At 33.4% G+C, this 22,365-nt stretch overlaps 2 protein-coding genes and 1 long non-coding RNA gene across 7 annotated transcripts; 2 read left to right on the plus strand and 1 right to left on the minus strand.

Annotated features, from left to right (window-relative positions):
• Positions 1-1,378: 1,378 nt before the first annotated feature.
• LOC124303157 (synaptobrevin-1-like) lies at positions 1,379-4,845 on the minus strand. 5 transcript variants are annotated; one of them, XM_046760043.1, is made up of 3 exons: positions 4,737-4,845; positions 2,684-3,006; positions 1,379-2,439 (listed from the first exon to the last, which is right to left on the minus strand). In XM_046760043.1, exons 2-3 carry the CDS (start codon positions 3,000-3,002, stop codon positions 2,390-2,392), a joined length of 369 nt encoding a protein of 122 aa, XP_046615999.1. In that variant the 5' UTR covers positions 3,003-3,006; positions 4,737-4,845; the 3' UTR covers positions 1,379-2,389. The 5 variants fall into 5 exon arrangements, with proteins under 5 accessions (XP_046615999.1, XP_046615995.1, XP_046615996.1 ...); XM_046760039.1 differs by lacking the exon at positions 4,737-4,845 and adding an exon at positions 3,709-3,850; XM_046760040.1 differs by lacking the exon at positions 4,737-4,845 and adding an exon at positions 3,501-3,770.
• A 691-nt stretch (positions 4,846-5,536) lies between these two features.
• LOC124303155 (vesicle-associated membrane protein 2-like) lies at positions 5,537-21,763 on the plus strand. The gene is made up of 5 exons (XM_046760036.1): positions 5,537-5,825; positions 9,204-9,415; positions 10,214-10,293; positions 10,514-10,565; positions 19,800-21,763. Coding segments are annotated over exons 1-5 (540 nt in total). The 5' UTR covers positions 5,537-5,823; the 3' UTR covers positions 19,994-21,763.
• On the plus strand, positions 11,354-17,878 carry LOC124303161 (uncharacterized). Its single transcript, XR_006907853.1, has 2 exons — positions 11,354-14,174; positions 14,284-17,878. It is a non-coding gene; the product is annotated as an uncharacterized LOC124303161 (long non-coding RNA).
• Positions 21,764-22,365: the final 602 nt, after the last annotated feature.

Consider the following 22,365-nt stretch of genomic DNA (forward strand, 5'->3'; position numbering starts at 1 on the left):
TAGATCTTCAATGTTTACGTACACCGTGTTCACCGCTGATCCTTCGAGGTGATACGTATAAAAATTTTCCTGCACAATTTATATGCATATGTACTTACAGCTGGTTACATGTGCGATGTGTTACGATTGAATCGCAACGTGTATGTATATATGTATGTAAATTTGAAAATAATCACACATCATTGCGTATGTTACACATTGTACAATGTTTCTTGAAAATGAAACAAGACCATTGTACATATGGGTTTGGGCATCGTTATGTATTTATGTACATGTATATAATGACAGGGATAATCGTCCGTCTAACGGTAAGTCAGCCTTGCCGAAGATAAGCGTGACAAGTACGCTGTTTTGTATGAGTTATAGGTATATATCGAAATCACTCGTGGATAATTTTCATTTTTATTTGTTAATAGATAAGTGTTATATTTAGTTATACAGTACTCGATTCCAAGGATCCTGTTATTGGGACATTGACCGTCGATTATTTCGAACAAGCGTAACGACTAATTCGAATCCCGTTTACCGTTCGATTGTTTGAAAACCGTGTCCCGCTTCGCGATTCGCTTGTGCCGCGTGATGTCACGCCGCCGCAATGCCTTTGACGGCTGACACTCGAAACGCTTCGGAACTCAAATACCTAAAAGCTCTAATTTATTGCTTCTAACAATTGTCTCGGCCCGGCCGGAGTACGAATTGCTTTTCACTTTGCGACGTGTATTTGAGGGAATAAAAATAACAAAAAACAATCGCTTTTAATCAGTGATTTTACTGCCTGGAACAAACATTAACAGCCAAAAGTCTGGCATGTAATTTTTTGACATTTTCTGCTCCGCGGTGACAATGACAAAGACGCAGAGACTGATAAAATTGCGATAAGGAAGCCTCTTGTAGTGAAACTCATTGTCAGTGGTATGCATGACGATAAAAATATAAATACATAAGAATTTATAACGCCTACTGTACAGAATTGATTAGCAATCACATGCTGCTTTTGATCCTATAATCGAATCTCTTAAGCAACGAGCATAACGTGTGGAATTTAACCTGCGTATTATATAACATAGTTGAAATACGTAAAACGAAAATCGATGGAATGAATAGACAAGATTGGAAAATTTAGGGACAGAAAAATATGGTCAAGTTTAACTATGTATCGCAATAGATGATTAAGCAAAGAAATGAATATATATGTGATTAGAGAAAAAGTACGCTAAAAACTGGTATGACTATACATTCTTATCTGTATGAATAATACATACATGTATGTACATAAAACTCTGTGAGAGTTTAACTTTTTATCTGATAAAACGTACAGTATAAATTAAAAGGGATAAGAGCGACGATTTTTTTTTGATTTCATATTTCCTATATTTTCCCTTCTGTACGTTTTCTCGTCGACGAAAAGTTTGAAAAAGAAATTATGGCAACCTGCCCGCGTTTTTTCATACGATTTAATTTATGATTACTGGTCCCATTATTTTGAGAGTATTCAACGGGAGGTGGCAAACTATCCTTTGAAAAACAAGGTAACAGTAATAAACAGTAGTAATAGATGAAATTGGGAAATGAAAAGAAGAAAAGGGACAGAAAGAAACCGACGCAAACTTAAAGAATACAAACGTTATATTTTATATGTCTATATATATATATATAAATGTGTGTGCGTGTTTATGTGTCCGTGTAGATGTATTAAAAGCTATACATTTATATATATTAAATAGATTTAATGGATATGCAGTGTATATATATGTATATAGGTATGTAAATTTTGCAATGAGACAGTGCGGTTTGTAAACAATTTGTAGCACGCAAAACTACACCACGTATTGTCTTTTGATCTCATGTGTGTAATACACGAAGAATTGTTTTTACTTTCATTCTGCGTCTCGCAAAGTTTACGTAATACTTTTACACCTTTACACGCACCTTTTATTTGTTATGTGAATGAAATTTTGTCGCGTGTTTCCTTTCATTTTCTAAATATTATAACATTATTAAACGAGAGAAAAAACAAACAAAAGAAAAACACGTACATTGACTGCTCTGGCTCGTGCTATAATTTTGTAATTCAATTTTCTGCTGTTATCAGTTAAAATACTAGCGGTTTGGTAATTTAAATTTATTTTCTTTATTTTCCTTGTAAATTGTAAATGTATGTAAGTAGTAAATGTTTTTCTTTTTATTCTTACAGTTAGTTATTATCAGTTACTTTTTCTATACGTGTATCATCCCAAACTCCAGGCCAATCCTTGCATTATATTATATTATAATAATTAACTAAATTTAACGTTTTCATGTATCGTAAATTGTTATACACATTTACCAACGCCTTCATCTTTGTCGTATTTCGTCTTTTTCTTCTCCTCACTCTTAAATCTCTTCTCTTTTAATTTCCTGATGGCTCTGCGTCACTGCTTGATGACGGAACCACTGAAGCTGATGAGAAGTACAGAAAAAAAACATCGATTAAATATATCAACAGTACTACCTGACATTTCGTAATTAACATTGATAGTAACATTGCGCATATTCTACAAGTTCACAAATGTATAGAAAAACATTGCGGAATATTCGTTACATTGAGTTGGCGTGACAAAGCGATTTCAGTATAGATTTCATTGAACGTTTTAATGGTTTTAATTTTCGCAACTAAAATTAAAATATCAAAAGTGCTTCTCACCGATGATGATGATCAGTATAAGGACGGCGATTATACCGATGATGATCATCATCTTCAAATTTTTCCACCAGTACTTTCTCTTCAGTTTACCGGCTTGTTGTTCGAACTGTGCGGCGCCCTGCTGAAGAGCGTCGGCCCTGTTGTCGAGTTCTGACAGTTTCTGATCGCGTTCGAGAACCTTTTCCACATTGACTTTCATTATCCCAACAACCTCGTCAACCTTTGCCTGCGTGTCCTGCATCTTCTTCGTGGTCGATGCCTGCTGCGGTGTTCTTGGACCGCCCAAGTCACCTTCGCCTGAATAACTACCACCTTCCATATTTCTGGATAAAAAAAAAAAAGAAAGAGAATGACACAGTCAATGAGAGAATAATACCGACAGACGATGATTGTTGTTTTTTACAAAACGTCAACGGATTTGTTATTGTAAGCCGCAGAATGTATGTCTGTATCAAGATTGTGCCAGTAAGAAGGTAAACTTATCAGAAGTCGCGAGATTTTCGTAAACACTGAAATTAAGAAGAAGAAATGATCGATTTCCTACTTCAAAGTTTTTTTTTCTCGACAGTAAAGAAAATTGCTGCGGCAACTACCGATTTATGCCGTTGCGTCGATTTTGCGAATCTTTCACGACTTCGATGACGTACGAACGATTGACGTGTCGTCCTTCCGATGTTTGGTTATAGAAGCGTCGATAAAAGGAGTGAAGAAGTATGGCTAGGTGATGTTTTTTTTTCTTATTTTTTTCTCAACACCGTTACGGTTTAAATCCTCGTTACTCTGTTTTCTTTTCAAAATAAAGTTGTCAGTTACTCACGTGCAGGGTTTTGTGTTGAAGGTTGATCGCGATGGCGAAAAATTGATCAAATCTGTCGTTCTCGCACGTGTGTTAATAATACTAATTGGCTATTTGACGCGGACAAAGAATCCGAAAATTAAACAACAAATGTATACTCAACGTGATAAGGGATCTAATTTTTTTCAAATTTTTTTTATATCTCTTTCATCGCTCAGACACTAATCACCTTTGGCAATGGACAACTTTTCCCAACCAACATTCAACAGATGAATAACATAGCGTACTGCACGTACACATATACACGCAGGGATAGATTTACCAGCCGAGCAACTCGCAGCGCTGCCACATTAAAACACTGTCTAAAGTTAACGGTGAAAATTTGAACTACGTCGACATGGCGACGCCCAAAAAACAACCGACCGTCTGGTGATGTAGATTTCGATGATGTCATCGTTTTATTAAAAGTGACAGGAACGGTTCATAAACTAAAAAACAAGCAAAGGACAGACAATATATTTTACTCTCAACACCAAAGTAACACGTGTTTCTTTTTTTTTGCAGAAAACAGCTACTGTCGCGTAAACAGTTTTATACATTAATTATATTGTCATTTCATTTCTTTCTTGCTCGTTCTAATTGCGGTACAAGGTCTCTTACGGATAAAAAATCCATTCGTTTCTGATACCTGGTTAATTTCTGTATACGGAATAATTGGGGGCTGTTTGTTATTTACCGATAGAACCAGTGATTAATCATTCAGTCTCAAAAGAAAAAACAAAACGATCACAACCTACTCAATGGACGATGAACTGCCATCACACTATAAATTATACAGCTGTTATAATTTTATTGAATATTCAACGCTAAGAGAAAATACGAGAAACTTTTGCCATTTCGTAGTAATTAATCAGCCTTGATAAGACTTTTCACTTTAATAAGTTTCAAAAATCCCACGTGACGATTTGCAACTTTCCACTTATTCGCTGCAAGTGACATCTTTCAGATATTTCATTCTGCCAAGACTTATCACGAGAATACTACGCGATCAACTGTCGGTAACACAAGAAATTCGACAATCATGCTCGGAAGGAAAGGTAGAATTTCAAATTCTACATGGATTCGAATGTTCAAATTTTGCGTGTGATCAATGAATGAACATGCCTTTGAAAAAATGTACACGAAAAAGCTATCGCGAATGAAAATTCATCTTTTTGACACGGTATTCTACAAATTTAACGTTATCAAATATCTTACCGGGTTTCGGTTTCATCCTGCAGGCAAAAATTCGCCTACTGTTAGGATTTCCCATCGCTCTGTAAGTTGGCGATAAAATGTCGTTCCTCGCGACGTTGCAGGCGATTTTCTAAAATGTGTATAAAAATTGAATTAACCGAACACCTTGCAAGATTTACGTATATACACAGTTAAGAACAAGCTCTACAGCGACACGGCCTGCGTAACTGAATAAAAATAATAATAATAATCCGGAAACCTTATATTCGCATAAAACAAGTACAAGCATGCATACCCGCAGCGATACGTCGTAGGCCACAACTCCCGACCACACTAGACACACGAATATCACGAGCAGAAGAATTTTACACTCGGAATAAAAAGAGAAAAAGAGAAAGAATATTTTTAAAAAAACTCCCCGTATATGTAGCTGCATTAACATGGGCGGTGCAAATTATTGACTGAAAACGTTGCGCAAGCGCTGCTCCGCGACGCGTTGAGTCGAACGTTGTCTCTTCGACTTTGCACAAAAGAATAAACCAGCGTTGTTGTGATTTTTTCGATCTCGCAATGTTTCCCGGTTAGACACAAGCTCCGTCGCTGAAAAGAATCGAAAAATTTCGATATTGATTATTGCCTCCGCATTCGCGCGCTGGTATTGATTTGAAAAAACAGTTATCTCGCGTCGCGCGTTCCGAACTCGTTTGAAATTCGAACGCGTTCCCAAATTCGATTCTCGATTACTCGCCGGCTCGTTTCGTAATTTCGATACACGTATCGCCGGGGGTTGCTCGACGAAGCTTCGGCCGTGCGTACTAGGGGCACGATTTTATTCAGGAAAATTTATCAATACCAGAGGGCTAGGGGAGCGGAGCGAGTTTGGTGGCGGCAGCAGCAGCAGCAGCAGCAGCAGTACCACCAGTAGCGGTGGCACCATCCTCAGTGTAACAAGCATCCTCCGCCTTTTCTCTCCCCCGAAGAGACTGTCTGTCCGTCCGTCCGTTCGCTCGGTTATAAACCTCAATAGAGAAAACCAAGTAAGAGGAGAGAAAAAAATCAATTTTTTCTCACGCGTAACACACCGCGGATTTCCGGCTAACTAGATATCATGTGAGTATATACATATAATACGCATTATCCTTGCATGTGTATGTACACTATTTTCAAAGTTACCCCAACCAATCGTTATACGTATTCACCACACAATTTTATCATCACACCTTCGTATACCTTTATTATTCATCATATGTATATACGTATCGCAATCGCCGTGCAAACCGGCCGATTTACTGCTACACCATGTATCGAATTCCGCGCATTTATTACTACATTCAAACACGCAGGAACACACGATCCATTGTATATTGAATTTTTGCCGAGATTCGCGTACAATTGCCGACTTTTTGTTTCCGTTCCGAATTTTTTACAATTATATACGTATATTCTGTAAATTGTCGATTGATATTTTTCACATTTTTCCGTCTCTCCCTCCCTCCCCCCCTCTCCCTCTCCCTCCCTTTCCCTCTCTCTTTCTCTCTCAATTATTGCTTTACATTTAAACGATATTTATTCTTTTTTTTTTTTGCATTCGCAGTATATAATTCGTTGATTTCGATCATACGGCGCAGACGCTAATTATATTATATTTTCATTTTTTATTGAGGTGCGGATTCGACATCGATAATTTTCAAAATTTCATGCATTATTAAAAAGTTCTTTTCGCTATTATCCACCACGCGCTGCTGCAAACGCGAGTTTAGGGCGTAATTTCTAACCGTCCTATTTCTCGAATCGATTTTGTCTTATATACTGTATACCTGCTCTCAATCGCCTTCCCTACCTGACATCTACTTCCACAAGCTTGCAACGCCACACCGCGCTGCTGCTGTACAAGCTTTACAAAGGAATATATTCTTCTTCGATCGGGACAGCGCGACCACGTTTCTCTCTGTGAATAACGTACCGCAATATTAATAAAACATATCATAAATGGGTTGAATACACAAACGATATTTTATATTTAAACTGGTTAATTTTTCGATCCTTGCATGGATTTCCGTTTCGTACCGGTATTTATTTTTAAGCCTCGTTTAAATTACGTCACATCATTTTCTCTTCTTATTCGAATCTGTTACGCTCTTTGTAGCGATTATATCAATAATAATAATATTTATATTAACAACATGTTCTTATATTCACAGTTTTCTATTATTTTACTTAATGTCAAATGCACAACTGTAATCGGTGTCCTTATTTTCGTCATACACTTTCTCTGCCTCTATCTATCCATGTCTCTCTCTCTTTCTCTCTCCCTCTCAAGCATGGATTGTAATAATCAAAGTTTCACAGATCATTGTATTTTGTACTTTAATATTTTATTGCTAATATTGCGGGATATGTGGTTGTACAATGCCAGTAACAAACGTTTTCATTTCTTTTTCTTTCTTCACAGAGTAAAGTAATATTTATGTATACCATATTTGAAAAAATTCAACAGTGAACACATTTTTCCTGTTTTTAATTTTACTTTTTATTCTCTTCAGAAATAATACAATTGATAGCGTTATATGGCTACTTTAATATACCTATATTATATAATAGTGTAATAATTTTAGTATTACACATACAAACTACACGTAGAATTGAAGTTACAAAGGCTGAAGACTATACTTTATAAGGTCAATTCCGTTATTATTACGCTTTCAACTACTTTTTGTTTCATTACTATCAGCGTCTTCCATATTTACAATTAATTCTCAATGTTATACATATAAACGCAGAGTAAACTACGTTTTCAGTTTCGTTTTGTTTCGTTCAGTTTCGTTCCTTGTCTTGCACCTATTTTATTCCGCTCCTCGTTCGTTCGTCGCCTCGGGGGTTAAAACGTAACGGTATGATCATCGAACGGGTACCGGGTGGCCTACGTGTGAACTTTGCCCTTTAAAACTAGCAAACCAGCAGCCAACGGCAGCAGAAGCAGTGAGCTTTTACCGGGAGTACAGCGAGGAGCTGCGACCCTGGCAATCCGATGTGTGGGTGTAGGGTCTGTAGAATGGATATGTATATAGGTATAAAAGTATATACATACATGTACAATACGTGTCACATGTGTATGACTATATAATACCTAGGTAGGTGTATCTGGACAAATGTTTATACATGCATATGGTATGTAAATAATGAAAGTTTCATTTTACTATTCATTATGTTATTATTGTTGTTATCCTTACTTAAGTTTAAAAAAAAAAAAAAAAAAAACTTGTATTACATTCTAAAATATACGTAAAAACAATATAACAGAAAGAAGAAATTTGTAGAAAATTACATTGCAGTTTAGAGGTCGTGCGCAATGGGAGAAATTACATCATGAATTTTTCATCCATATATCGAGATTTTTTTTTCGCGCGGCTACCACTCGGAGGAAAAAAATCGCGATACGTTATTCATACGATAGAACCAATTGATAATATGATAATATTTTTGATCTTGAAATTTTTCATTTTGATTTGACTGTTGCTTTGTTATTTTTTTTATTCGTCAAAAGATACCAAGAATAAAATGATTTTGAAGATACTTCCGATGGTTGTGCAATTTCAGTATCATTCAGAGATACTTACGATATTCCTGATGCTATGGATGTGTAGACATTAGACATAACACATGTCGTTCACTTGCAAGGTTTCCGCAAAAATATGGTTATATTAAGTCGGGTGGGGGTATCATATGCAGGATACTCGTATACACGTAGGATTAAAAATGAAAGATGCAGATCATCAATAATCGTCTAACTTTGTCTTGATCGCGATTAAAAACATAAGCACAGTAAACTGGAGAGCTGCAATTTCGATAATAATGAGTCCAAGATTGTATTTTCCTTCTTCTTCACTCTCTTCATTTCTCTCGTTTCCCCTTTCCTTTTCATTTTCTCCACCAAGAATTGATCCGTAATGTATCGCGTTCGAAGGGATATATGAGGCTTGACGGAATCGAGACTCTACCGCCATCATCTGCTACAATTCCATTCCGCAAATGTCAAAAAATAAGAATGAAATAAAACCGCATGTGTTCCGAGAAAAATTCAATTTGTTATATTTATTACAAAAATTGGTAACTATTTAGTGTAAAAATTATAATCATCAATATTACATTCTCAATTTATTATGCGGTACCAACATCCAACCATCGCGATAGTTATAGGAAAATATGACACCATCGGTGACTATAATGAAAAAGAATAATAAAACGTACTATATTTTCTGCATTTACAGATACAAAACTCATCTTCATTTCGTGACGAGTACTATATACTCATATTTTTTGTTTGTGATAAGAAATGAGAATATAGTTACAGACTTTTATAATAGTAACCAGAACTAGAAATTCCTAGCTGTGATTGCTGCCTGTTGAATGGGATCTCACCCTTTGTCAATTATCCTTATATACTTTGCAGTTTTAATAATTATAAAAATGCGTGACGATTAATTTCAGGGCAAGCGAAGGCGGTCTTGGGCCGGATGCGGCGGCGGGTGCCGGAGGCGATGGAATCGTCGGGGGCCCCAGAACTCCCCAACAAATTGCCTCGTCCAAGAGGCTGCAGCAGACGCAGGCACAGGTTGACGAGGTTGTCGATATAATGAAGACGAACGTCGAGAAGGTCTTGGAGCGTGATCAAAAATTATCGGAACTCGACGATCGGGCTGGTAACTATTGTTAAAATCAACTTGATACTCATTACATAGGTATATTGCGAAATTCTCTTCGAAAAATAGCATTCTTTGCTGTATGTATCAAAAAAGAAAAGGGAAAGGAATTCTAATGGTAGTCGGAATCGTTAATATTAATGGTTATTTGGTAGAATTATCGCATCATGGACAGTAATTAACGGTAGAGTAAATTTCGCCTGCATTCATGCAATTCATTGTCAAGGTAAATTTGATCAAAATCAGCCTGCATTTATGCAATTCATTGTCAGGGTAAATTTTATCAAAATCCGCCTGCATGTATGCAATTATTGTCAGGGTAAATTTCATCAAAATCCGCCTGCGTTTATGCAATTCATTGTCACGGTTAATTTTATCAAAATCCGCCTGCATTTATGCAATTCATTGTCAGGGTAAATTTTCGAAAAATCCGCCCGCATTTATGCAACTCAAGGTACATTCTACCAATTTTTGGTAAAACGTACTCTGATAATGAAGTGCATGAATACAGGTGAATTTTGGTAAGATTCACCTCGACTCCGAATTGTGTAAGTGCACGCGAATTTACTCACAAGTAGCGATCTTTCAGTATTGGTCAAACCTCTAATTCACAAAATCAATGCCACGTAAATTTGAGGTTGAGGCGTAATTAAGAAATTCAAATTTTTCTAAACTAATTTATGCGTATTTTTATTTGGTGATGTATTTTATTTCATAATGTTATTGAAAAACTGGAGAAGAATTTTCTATGAAGTTAAATATACTCTTATTTTTAAATTACTCGTGTTTCTTTTTTAGACGCTTTACAGCAAGGCGCATCACAGTTTGAACAACAGGCAGGAAAGTTGAAGAGGAAGTTCTGGCTACAAAATTTAAAGGTATATTAATATTCACGAACAGTATTTCTTGTGTATCCATAATGCATTCTTGGGGAGTTTTTAGTATCTATTACAAACCTAATGATCATAAATAATATATCGTGTAAGATCAAGAATCATCGAACGATTAGTTAAAATAATATGGTGATCTTATCACTGAAACTGCAGCAGATTGAATGAATGTATGTAATTAACGTTTCTTCTTTTCTCTATTTTACAGATGATGATTATAATCGGAGTCATTGGTCTCATCATACTTGCCATCATCGTTGGTAAGTGGATACAAAAAAAAAGCAAAACAATTATTTATTATTATTAACATACAACAATTTCAACAGTATATCACAAAACAGGTTGCATATCTTAAGCAATTAGATTGAAATATCATCGCGAAATACCGAATTACAATGTGTGTATGTAATGTTTTGGGGGGAAAACGAAAAAATAACAGCGACAACAATAACAACAAATTACGAATGTTATAATATAATTGTTGTTCATAATTAATACGTTTCGTATCGACTTATATATCACATGTATAAGTCGTTGCACAATATACATAAAGCATGTGTCGATTTCTATGCATATACATACGTTATGAACGAATCATCTATACGTAAATATGTCTCATAAATGTTGTCTTATGTCGCGATACAATTCATATATACACACATAGACTTGAAATTTTAAACACACACACATAGATTCCGATAAGGGCGCGTGAGTTCGATTATGAAGTACGATAATCGCATTCTACTGTATTTTTTTCTCCTGATCGTACAAATTTTTATTGATGCAACTATTTAGTAACAGTATTGTAAAAACGCAATTACAGTATAATAATGGACAGTAAAGTATTGAAAGTTTGAAAAAATTTATGATATTGTAATCCATCGAGCACAATTATAGTTACAATAATAATTACATCATCGAAACAGATAATTAAATAGTTTGAAATTTCACTAACAAGTGCATATTTCTGTGTTTTCCGTCTAGCGAACTTCATGTAGGCGGGCTGATTGACGGACGATAATGTGTGTGAGTGAGACTGCAGGTAGTTCTCGCGATCTTGTGTCTTGATGTAGGAATTTATATTTGATTGAAACGTACAAAAAGGAAGCAAGAAAAAATATATATATAAAAAAAATGAACAGTTAAAAACTGTTCAGTACAGTAAATTATACAGTGCTTCAGTTTTTTTTTTCCAACTTTTTTTCCTCAATCTTTTACTTCTGTTGTCATTCGATTATTAATTTGATTTAATTGCTATTTTTCTTATTTACTATGTAGGTGTGCATATATATCTACATATATACATAAGAATTATGTGTTCGTTGGAAAGCATTTTTCTGTATAGGATTGTTGACATTGATGGTGATCGTGTTATGTATAATCATTGTTCCTAATACCGCTACCATATACATATATATATATACATATGTATGTATATAATCGTGTATTAGTTTGATCTTCGTAATGTTTAGGGGTTGCGCTGATGCTGACTGTCGCTGTGTTTCACACCTGTGTATTAATTACTTTACGTACTACTCCAACTGCCACTACCATATTACTACTTCTTCTAGTATCACGTCTGTACTGATTTACTCATTCCCAAGCTTTACTCAACTTGTTTCACTTCTACTATCCTATACGTATTCACATTGATACATAAAAACAAGAACAAAATTATTGGATTTATAACAATTCATGAACAGACAGAATCATAACTTGCTCTCTTTGAACTCAATTGTTTACAATCAAAGAACGATTTCTTATTCCCACGTTCTGGTAACACAAGCATTTTGCTTTTTTTTTCCCATCGCCTACAACAATGACAAGCCGTATACGTATAAATACTCTGACTTGAATGGTATACGTAATAGGTATGTGTCTGTCTATAAGTGTCGTGTATTTGTGTATGCTGGACATAAGTATGTGATACCTTCTAATTTTTTCCGTGAACTTGGTCCCATGTGATGATAATACGCCTGGACCACGATCTTCAAACTTCTGAAATCACATAATACAATAACTCCGGAGTCTTGTTAAATTCTCCGATATCGTACGATAAGGCGATAGATCAGAAAAGAACGCCTGAAACGTATATTCGTTTTCTTTTTTGTCTGCAGCCCCGATTTTTCCCCCCTACGAGGAAGTATTTCAACAGTTTTTTTACAATAATACAGAACGGCTGGTGCTTTATTGTGTTTCCATGTATACCATATATTTACCACATATCTACACACGCAATGTAGACTCGCTGCTTAAATATCTGCCAGACGATACTTCGACGAGGCCCATTTGGATTGGCAATCCTGGGGGCGCTACCAGTGGCCCCAGGGTTGCCAATCCAAACGGGCCTAGGTCGAAGTGTCATCTGAAAAGAATTTCCGTAACGGGTGTACACCCAGTAATCTATCACAGGGAGTCGATTATGTAATTTCAATTTTTACATCTCCAACCATCTAAGCATTCTGATTGGTTTGCAAAGTTTAGTCAACCAATCGGAATGCTTGGATGGTGAGAAATGTGAAAAGTGAAATTACATAATCGAACCCCAGGTTCGCCACCGTAAGAATATTACACCTGTGACGTCTAATATTGTTACAAGTTTTAACAATTTTCTATAGTTATGTTATAACTTTGGAATAACTAATTAGCCGTACAATTGTTTCGTCTACAGTTTGCCAAATACACACACACTCACATAAACACAAATACACCGCATAGACAAGATACCTCTGCATGATCTTTCTCTACAACAGAAAAACAAACAAACAAAAAAACATACAAACACTTCCTCGAATACAATTACAATCATTCTTCAATATTCTCAATTTTTATTCAATCGAATTTTTCAAGCAAATTGTTACATAACCTGCTATTCATAATTTATTAGATATAAATCTTTTTACATCGTACTTTTTATACTATCTTATATAAACCAAATAATCTCAAGCTGGAATGATTTCTGCGCGTGCGCCTTTTGCATGGCTTGCTTAGTAACATTTACATAACATGGATTTTTCCGACTGGCGTAATTGTCCACTACCTTCATTCCGTTACTGTCATCATTATTTTTATTATACTAATGTAATTTGTTCTTTATATTTGCATTTCATTACTTTTTTTATTCTCTACTTTAAAGCAAACGGATATTGTTATGCTTATTGTCCATTCTTGAAAACTGCATGGCCTGATAATCGGAATATAGCTTTGATTATGTGCAATATCCTTTTTGAGGATTCTGAATTGTTCGAAAATGAGTATTAATATTTAAAAAGGTAGAAAATTTCTAATTTATGATGCAATTTTGTCAAGACTGTTAGATTAAAACAATCAACATTTTTCTGAGGGCGAACAATGTCAGTGCCATTTTCATTTATTTTATCGGTAGTGCAAATTCTATACAACTTCGTTTTACAATCTCTACAACTTTTTTCCTTCCAAACTGTATGATTCTGCAGAGACTATAATTGATTAAATAAAATATTTATACGCCGTCTTTGCGACAGTTTTCAATTTATCAGGATTAATTGTAACTTATATACAGTGATAATAATTTAACGATGTGAAAATCTTTGTATCATTCGTATATAATGTACCAAATTTATACAAACGAGGTTAATTTATAGCTAGTTAAAATTGATATTTGTTAAAGCATGGCAAATTATTTGCATGTTTAGAACACTAATAATTATACTATTGATTATAGTAACACGCACGAAATAGAATCTGATTGTGAGACTAAATATTGAATCTATGAAGAACTATAATCCAAAATACTTATAATCAATTGCCTAAGCTGCCATGATTAATATATGTTATATAAATTTGCATGCCTTGTTTTTGAGACAAACAAAGAACAGAGAAAAAAGAATGTACGTACGTAGATAATTTTAATATTCATTTGTTTTTTCTTTGTATTAAAAATTGTTCCATGTCTTTTGATAATGATTTATAAACGATTTGAAAAACAATTATTTTCAGCGAGCACCACGGGTGGAAGCGATTCACAAAAATAATTTTGATACGCCAAATACTGTTCAGGCGTCAACAGACATCGCTGGTCGCAATTGATATGATATAATTTAAGTCCAAACCAATTAAAGGAAAAAAAAAATTAAAAAACAAAAAAAAAAACAAACATGAACAAGAAGAAATTGATTTTATTCAGGTAAACCAAGGTATAATATATACATCATTAGCATACCATGTAATGGCTATACGTTCTTCGGTATTTGACACATTTCAACTAAATAAAGATTTTCTATAATAATTAAAAGTCAGGATTTTTATCGTAAATATATTATGCGATGGGTATATAATCGAGAAGAAGGTTTGAAAAATAGAGGGGAAAAAAATAAATATGAGAGGAAAAAGTTGTGCGAGCGTAGTTACCAATGTAGAGCTGAAAAAATCGTAATCGTATCCATGTATGTATTGAAAAATATTGGTAACAATTGGGATTAAGAAAAAACCGATGCAAAGAAATTAATATTGAATTAAAAACTGAAACGATGATGTCGATCTGATGTATTAATGATTATTCTTCTTCAAACTTCACTATACAATTTTTCTCTATGTTCTTCTGTTTTTTTTTTTTTGCTTGTTCTTTGGTAGCATCTAAAAATCGAGCTAAATAATGAACAAGCCAGTAAATTGTACACATACGAATAAAAAAATTGTACATGCATAGGAATTATATTGAGAAAGAAATGAAACAATAATGCGACGAATATTATATACCCTACATATATTATATATACATATACGAGTATAGTTATTACATGTAACGTTTACATCGGCGTGTGGTTCAGATAATATGACAGTAGCAGATTTTCAAAACGAAAACTATATATATATATATCTATATATATATAATGAAATCGTAGCTTATAGATAAAGAAAGAAAATACACTATTATATTATAGGTATATAGATTACTGCAATCCTTGTGTGATTATTTATTAACAAATTAGATAATTGTCATTGCGTATCGATCGATAACATAATGGTAATAGTAACGATCGTAACAATGTAATATGCATACCGGGCCATTACCTGATGCGCAACATAAGGATCCTTAATTATAGGCAATCCATGTTACACATACACTCTGAACAGAGCTGCGAGTTTCAATTGTTTGGATTGAAGCCGCTAGCGCGCAGCGACGTCGCGTCGCCCCGGCGAAACTCGGAACTGCTCCGAGTTCTTATCATGCGCATCCATATATTGTTCCGGTATATGCATGGTGGAAGGAATCAAGATGTTGTGCTCTACTCCCACGGTAATTAGTTCACGTGATACCTCCCCCCCACATGACGTCGCGAAAATTACAGTTAAATATAAACGACGTCATGTGGGGGCACTTTCTCAATGGCCGAAGCGACAGTGATACGCAAGAACACACCTTGTTTCCTTACACCATAGGTACATCGACGACAGGAGGATGTCACTGTTGAAGAGGATTCAATTTGTTTGAACGAATTTGTTGTATTTTTTTATATTTCATCGGTTAGCGTTGAAAGATCGACAATGTTTTTTTGAAAAGTTAATTCAATTCCGTTGTCTATCGAATTAAAATGTTCTAGAGATGGTAAAATATTCAGAATATATACTGGGACCAGGTCTGAATGAAATCCAAAAACAATCTCTAAATGCAATTCAAAAACTAGGAAAACTGGTCTTGCTTAGTTTTAATATTTATAATGCGTTGTATGATAGCACCAGTAGAATAAATTTCATTCTTTCGTTCTATATATATTTCATATATATCAACGAAAGAATGACTAATGGATTCAAAGTTACGATTATTTGAACAATCATATACACGTTTATAGTTGAAAAGATCCAGAATTTGGAAACAAAACGAAGAGAAATTAAGAAATAAACTTATGTAGTATAATCTCGACCCGATAAGAGTCGAGCTGTGTCGTACAATATGTTTATAATATATATATACATACATATACGTTTAATATATTATAAAATATATTATTATAATACGTTAGCAAACATAGGATTTGTTTTCCTTTTTCTGTTTTAGAGCGCATATTAAACCGTTGCCATGATTTGTACGTCTGCATGTGTGTCTAAAATCGGGATTCAGTTATAAAATTCGATATAATTGCAGTAAGGCATATATTATAAGCTGCAGTCGCTTTTCCATGAACATATGATAGCTATAAATAAAACGACTTGTGTGATATACATAATATTATACATGATGTAAAAGAAAGGAAGAAAAAAAAAAGGAAATTATCACGAGGTGTTAGTACATGTTTATTATAATTATTAATTATATCTGTAAACCGTTAGTTACATGTATACGGACTCACGTATATACCTGATTTATTATTAGTATATTATTATTCACATTACGGTGGTCGTTATTTAGCTTGTTTTCGAAATTACGTGTGAACAAGGCGGAAAAAGTTATAAAAAATTTTTTTTTTCAAACTATGTGCAGCCTGTCCCTATGTGCAACTGCCCTGTTGAGCCTGTCGGTCAAGTCAAAATATTGCTTTTAAGGCAGTGAATTTTTCAACGTAATTTAAATGAGAACTGCGGCTCACTGCATTCTTTTTTTTCCCATCTTAATAATGCTTGGAAAAATCTGCAATTTGGTATCCGTCTTTCCTATAGTCATAAGTGTTTGAAAAAAAAATTGGGCGATTTTCAGCGACAAAAGTTTCGAAATCCCAACACGTCAAGGTTGTGTTTCAAAGTCAAAAATCACAATTTAACGACATAAATGGGGTAATAATTAATTTATTACTCAATTTAATACTTAATTAATAAATAAACACGTGCCTCTAAGCTCCGAAAGTTTGAAATGTAAAATACATAGTTTTTATAACCAGTTATATTTTTTTATATGACTTTGACATGAATTAAGGACCGATTTGAAACTTGGCAGAGTTATTACTTGTACTGATAGGAACAAACCGTGAAAACTAAAAAAATTTATCATAATTTTATAATCTACTCATTTTTTTTTTATATAAGCTTAATATAGCATCACTTTTATTAGGCTTATATATAAGCGAAAAATAATGGCAAAATTTAAAAAATTTCAGGGTTCATTCCTATCATTATAAACAACAACTCTGCCAAGTTTCAAATTGGACCCTTAATTTATACCAAAATCATACAAAACGAAATAACTGGTTATAACAACTACATGTATTTTACATTTGGCATATGTTCCAGTTGACGTAGAGAATTAAAACTTTGCAGATTTTTTAATGATTTGGGGACGTCCCAATGAAAATTTTTCCGACCCCCTAAATAAGGACCACCCTAGTGTACACGCATGTTTATAGAACAAAAATAATAGTAATATCAATATGGCTGCTTTCAACATTTTACAGTATATATATATACGTGTATAAATCAAATATGAACTACAGTATAATAACGTATAATGACAACAGCTGGAACATTTGAGATACGTAGGTAATACATTAATGTATAAATTATACGTAACGATCGAACGTCAGAATCTTTTCAAACATTATTATTATACTGTACACAGCTCTATTGCAGTCTTCATAGAATATATTATTGCGAAGTAAGTTAATTGTATGCGAGTAATTATTATGTTGTAAAAACATTCATGCTATTGGATGATAGTCGAGACGCTACGTGCCGATGAAGAGGATCCAAAATTAACATACATGTACCTATAAGAAATATTGAGTAACGTATATAATTGAAAGGTAAGACAATCAATTATGAAGAAATAATTTTCTCCGCCTGTTGCATGAATCGCTTATATTATATAAAATTTATTGTACAAAAGCACGTATCAATTATTCATAATCTATACTATTACAAAACTCTTTTAATTCTATTTCGAACACTTTTTCCACACTAATTCGCACATACAAATTTAATAATTACGTGTCCGGTAATAAAGCTTTACAGGCAAAAAAAGTCGAATCGTTTTTGAGATTTTATGAAGAAAGTTTAGTACAATTCATTTGTCAGGTCTCTTTGAAACCTGTGTAATTCTATATTCATCATTACAACTAGCTTCGAAAATTGTGAAAATTATATCAGTAATCTATGCATTAGCTTAATTTTCAAATTCTTCTTCTAATCAAAAAACATGAATTCACAATTTCGTAAACTTATTTCCACCCCGAACAAAGTTTTTCTGGATTGAATAAAATCCTGGACCCAAATTAGAAAAGAATTCCTTGAATAGACCCAAATATGTAAAACTTGATGTAATATACAATTCTGAAATTTGTAATAATTTTTACTTTGTGTGATTATACACTGTTTGCGTAAACCGAAGTCGAATTATAATTTATTAGTTATTATAATTATTCAATAACATTTTAACAGACAAACAAATCACATTAGTAGCTCGTACTCATTACGGTCAATTAACAATAATAAAACATCGACTTCACTATAGACACACACAGGTACACAATATTCGTACACAAACAATTGCAACCGAGATCGAGTTGAAACCATCTTTTTATCGCAAAAATTTCATCGTACGCAATTCATAGACAAAAACACAATTAATCACTCCAATAATACACACTTTCAGTTTAATTACACTACATAATATGTGTATTTGGGTGTAATATTTTCGTTGTATTTCTTTTATCGTACCGTGGAAAAAAAATATCAACAATCCTTATGTGTGTATAAATAGGGGCTGTGTGTTAGAATTATTCCTACATGAGAATGATCGTACAATATACCGATACGATATACTATCTGTCTGTGAATATATAAGTGTATGACCGCGTGTGCTTATAATTGTCGATTATTTATACAATTATCGTCCGCTTTATTTTGGGTAAATTTTTTCTTCGATCCTTGTTACGATTATATTATTTTCTATTGATTTATTAAGTTATAATTTATTCATACTTTCAATGTCATTTAAATCGTTATACGAACCGAACTATAAATTGATTTGTCAGTGTGTGGTAATTATGTATATTATATTATATATATAATTGTTTACTTGTGACCCCAGATAATTATTGTATGTTTTACAAGACCACAATCACATATATTATTTAGCGTTTGCAATATTATTACTTTACATATACACATAATCCGAATTATTTTGTACATAATTTATGCAATATCCTGTGGCACATGGAATATTATCTATAGCCCCATACGATATATATTACAACAGTTTGATGAATTTCAATCTTTTTTCCACACTTGACGATCATGATTTCTAAAATCTTTAGACATTCCATAAAATCTCTCCGTTGCAATTTCTTTTTATCAATCATTGTCAGGCATTTAAAGAAAAAAATCACCAATCCCGTAATCATATCGTAACGCTGCTTCTAAATACTATTTTTTTACATTTCACCCAGCAGTATCTCAACAAAGATAGAAAGAGGGGGAAAAAAAAGGGAAAAATTTGTAAAAACGCAAACAAAGAATAAACAACGATTCACACGATTCGAAGAATTGATTGATAACGATCGTTTTTTCTTGGTGAAATTTTTCAGCAAAATTCATGCCGGACAGTGCGCCACCCGTTCAACAACAACCCTATCCTTACTTACCGCCGCAACAAGGAATTCCACCATCTGGTCCAGCGGGAGCTCCCGCACCTGGTGGACCTGCGGCAGCTCCTTCAGGACCTCAGACCGCAAATGCAGCGCTAGTCGGGACACTGAGCGGTGCTCACAATATCATGTAAGATTAAGTCGAACCGCGTACGCGTTGTATTTAACACGATATCTTATATTAAAACACGTCGCAATTATAATTACAACTCTGGGGATTCTTATACTTTGTTAGAAAATTGTTATGATTTTCATCGAATGAAGGGAATGAAAATTTGGCCCATTGATTTGATTTCGAGACAAAGTCATGTTCGTTGTATGCGTTATTCGCAAATCGCAAATTTTCTGTGGCCAGTTTGATCGGTGAGTGTATAATAAATATTAGAAGTGACTTACTATCTTATTGGAAGATTCATTCCTGACGTTTAAGTTTAACCAAAGTTTTTTATTTTACGCGATCGCTATTCTATGTTCGTATTATGAGTACGTAATTTTCCATCGTCTTCTCTATCGTTATTTTCTTCGATTTATCACTGATTTAATTCAATAAAGCAGAATAACTCACGCACGTGCATCCATTTAGATGCGATTGTAGAAATAATGATTATTGCCATTCTTTTACTAATATCGTTATCGATAATTGAGACATGTGAGAATGGATAAGGACGAAGGACTTTAATTTCCTTCGAAAATTGGCTTGAAACTAATTTTGAGATATACGCGAGACGTTGTTGAAAAACGCGGTATTACAAAATGTCAATAAAACAATATAATGAAATTAATTAGCAACACTGTATTACATGCATATTATATTATACATACATACATACATCTGTGTATACTGTCGCTGAATATAATCAGTAATCTTGTAAAGATTTAGTAATGAAGAATAATGAGAGGAAAATGGTTTGAAGTTGATTCATTATATATACGTCGTCGATATATGTTGATAGAAAAATATGATATTGTGAGTGACTATAGCTGTGGGGCATGGTATTAATTTTGAATATAATAACAATATATTTTAAAGTTTTCTTATTATTATTAATACTGTAGAATGTAAAGTTTTGATGGACAGCGACATATAATACTTATTATGTGCATATGTCATTGTAGTAAAGCCTGTAATTAATGATATTATATATAATAGTGTTATACGTATACATATTTCAGAGTGTTGTTCATTTTCTCAAGTTTTTGCATAATATTACACATTGATATAATATATACAAATCTAGTTTTCAATCATTTGAATACAATCAATTATTGTTCTAACTATGGCATTATCTTTATTATTATAAGATATTATGTAATCCAATTACCACTGAGCAGGCCTATATTATGTATTCGAACACCCAAATAATGCTTGAAAACACCCTAATACCACTATATAAATCATCACTACAAAGTATAGTAATAATAATTATACTTGAAAATACGAAAAATACGGTCGCGTATGTAATATGATATTAATTTGTTAAGAGAGAATATTATAGTAATATTCAAAACGTTGATTACATGGAATTACGCTGTAATTATACATACTTCTATGAAATTAGGGACTATAAATTATGCTATTTTAATGTTTTAATTAATTCTATGAAAACTTACGATTATAATTAATTAAAACGCTACGATCGTGTAACTCGATTCATTCTGATTATACAAATTGAAAAGAAATAATAATCATGAACTATTAAATTTTCAATTTAAAATTACAACGCTCTATACGGCTAATTGATTTTCGCTTTCATATTACCTTGCATATTTATATCTAGTAAGCGTTATATTGATAAATACAGTTAACCAATAGCTATGATTGTAAAAAAAAAAAAAAAACAAAGAAAAGGAAATGAATGTAACTTACTCAGACTAATGTTAAGTAACATGAAATGTATACTATACGCGCTAATAGAATTCCATTATATTGTAAATCAGACGTAAACAATAATAAAATTGTAAAAAGGAAATTATCGACCGATTGCAAGAGATTCAATTTTTCCTTTGTAAGATTTTTCAACTCTCATCCCCTTTCATAAATTAATGTGTGTTCACGATACTCGTATATTTCAATTTATTTTGTATTATTATTCCGGTTCATATTTTTATTTCTCAGTGTATCATATCAAGTAACTAAAATAAAATAATCATGCGGAATGACTCCATACGTTTATTATAAATACCGTTATCGGCGAGAGTAAGGTGAATGAAAAGGTATAAGTATATAGTAGAAAAAATACTTGAGAACCGAATAAATGTAAACACGACGCGTTACTTAACATCGCGTTCGGCTAGCCAGAAGAGTAAGCCCCTGATTCTGACTTATTTTGCAGTCGTGACAGTAACTATTCAGTAATTCAGTATTCCTATATGGCTTACAAATATCGTTATATCTCTAATTCTATTGATCTAGTTGACAGTTGTAACGAAATACGTGTAACCTAAACTCTGGCTAGACCTTGTAGCTATTCGCAGGTAGAAAAGAATCAAAATCGGTTCAGTAGTT

Source organism: Neodiprion virginianus, chromosome 4 (assembly GCF_021901495.1).
Source record: "Neodiprion virginianus isolate iyNeoVirg1 chromosome 4, iyNeoVirg1.1, whole genome shotgun sequence".
Lineage (NCBI taxonomy): Eukaryota > Metazoa > Arthropoda > Insecta > Hymenoptera > Diprionidae > Neodiprion > Neodiprion virginianus.

Excerpts from the sequence above, each read along its gene's own strand:
- LOC124303157 (XM_046760039.1), bottom strand. The coding sequence starts at position 3,779 with ATGTGTACGTGCAGTACGCTATGTTATTCATCTGTTGAATGTTGGTTG. Across the intron at positions 3,007-3,708 it reads AAAGTTGTCCATTGCCAAAG|AAATATGGAAGGTGGTAGTT; the intron begins GTGATTAGTGTC and ends TTTTTTATCCAG. Across the intron at positions 2,440-2,683 it reads TATACTGATCATCATCATCG|CTTCAGTGGTTCCGTCATCA; the intron begins GTGAGAAGCACT and ends ACTTCTCATCAG.
- LOC124303155 (XM_046760036.1), top strand. Across the intron at positions 9,416-10,213 it reads GGAACTCGACGATCGGGCTG|ACGCTTTACAGCAAGGCGCA; the intron begins GTAACTATTGTT and ends TTTCTTTTTTAG. Across the intron at positions 10,566-19,799 it reads CATACTTGCCATCATCGTTG|CAAAATTCATGCCGGACAGT; the intron begins GTAAGTGGATAC and ends GAAATTTTTCAG.